The sequence below is a fragment of the Eimeria mitis genome, genomic scaffold, assembly GCF_000499745.2.
Source record: "Eimeria mitis Houghton genomic scaffold, Emh_scaff2017, whole genome shotgun sequence".
In the NCBI taxonomy this organism is placed as follows: Eukaryota; Apicomplexa; class Conoidasida; order Eucoccidiorida; family Eimeriidae; genus Eimeria; species Eimeria mitis.
In genome coordinates, this window is record NW_013570339.1 from 3,191 (window position 1) to 3,399 (window position 209).

General features: G+C 52.2%; 1 protein-coding gene across 1 annotated transcript in view; it reads right to left on the reverse strand.

The window, feature by feature from the left end:
- Positions 1 to 209, reverse strand: part of EMH_0047380 (uncharacterized protein) — a gene marked incomplete at both ends in the record, with an annotated part of 4,591 nt that overhangs the window by 3,170 nt on the left and 1,212 nt on the right. The window contains one exon of the mRNA XM_013496273.1: positions 155 to 207. Coding sequence (XP_013351727.1) covers positions 155 to 207 — 53 coding nt within the window. The remainder of the gene's footprint in view (positions 1 to 154; positions 208 to 209) is intronic.

A 209-nucleotide genomic window follows, 5' to 3' on the forward strand; every position in this document is an offset into this window, starting at 1 on the left:
AAAACCTCACCCCTTATCCGCTACCCCTTAAACCCAAACCCCGAATCTAAACCCTCCCCCCATATCCCCTAACCCCCAAACCCTAAACCCTAAACCCTAAACCCTAAACCCTAAACCCTCAAGGAGACTCACGCGGCCCGTCTGCATCAGATACCTTAGTCTCTTGGATCGTGCCCATCTCTCTCTTTCATCTGCCCGCCAAAACTGTC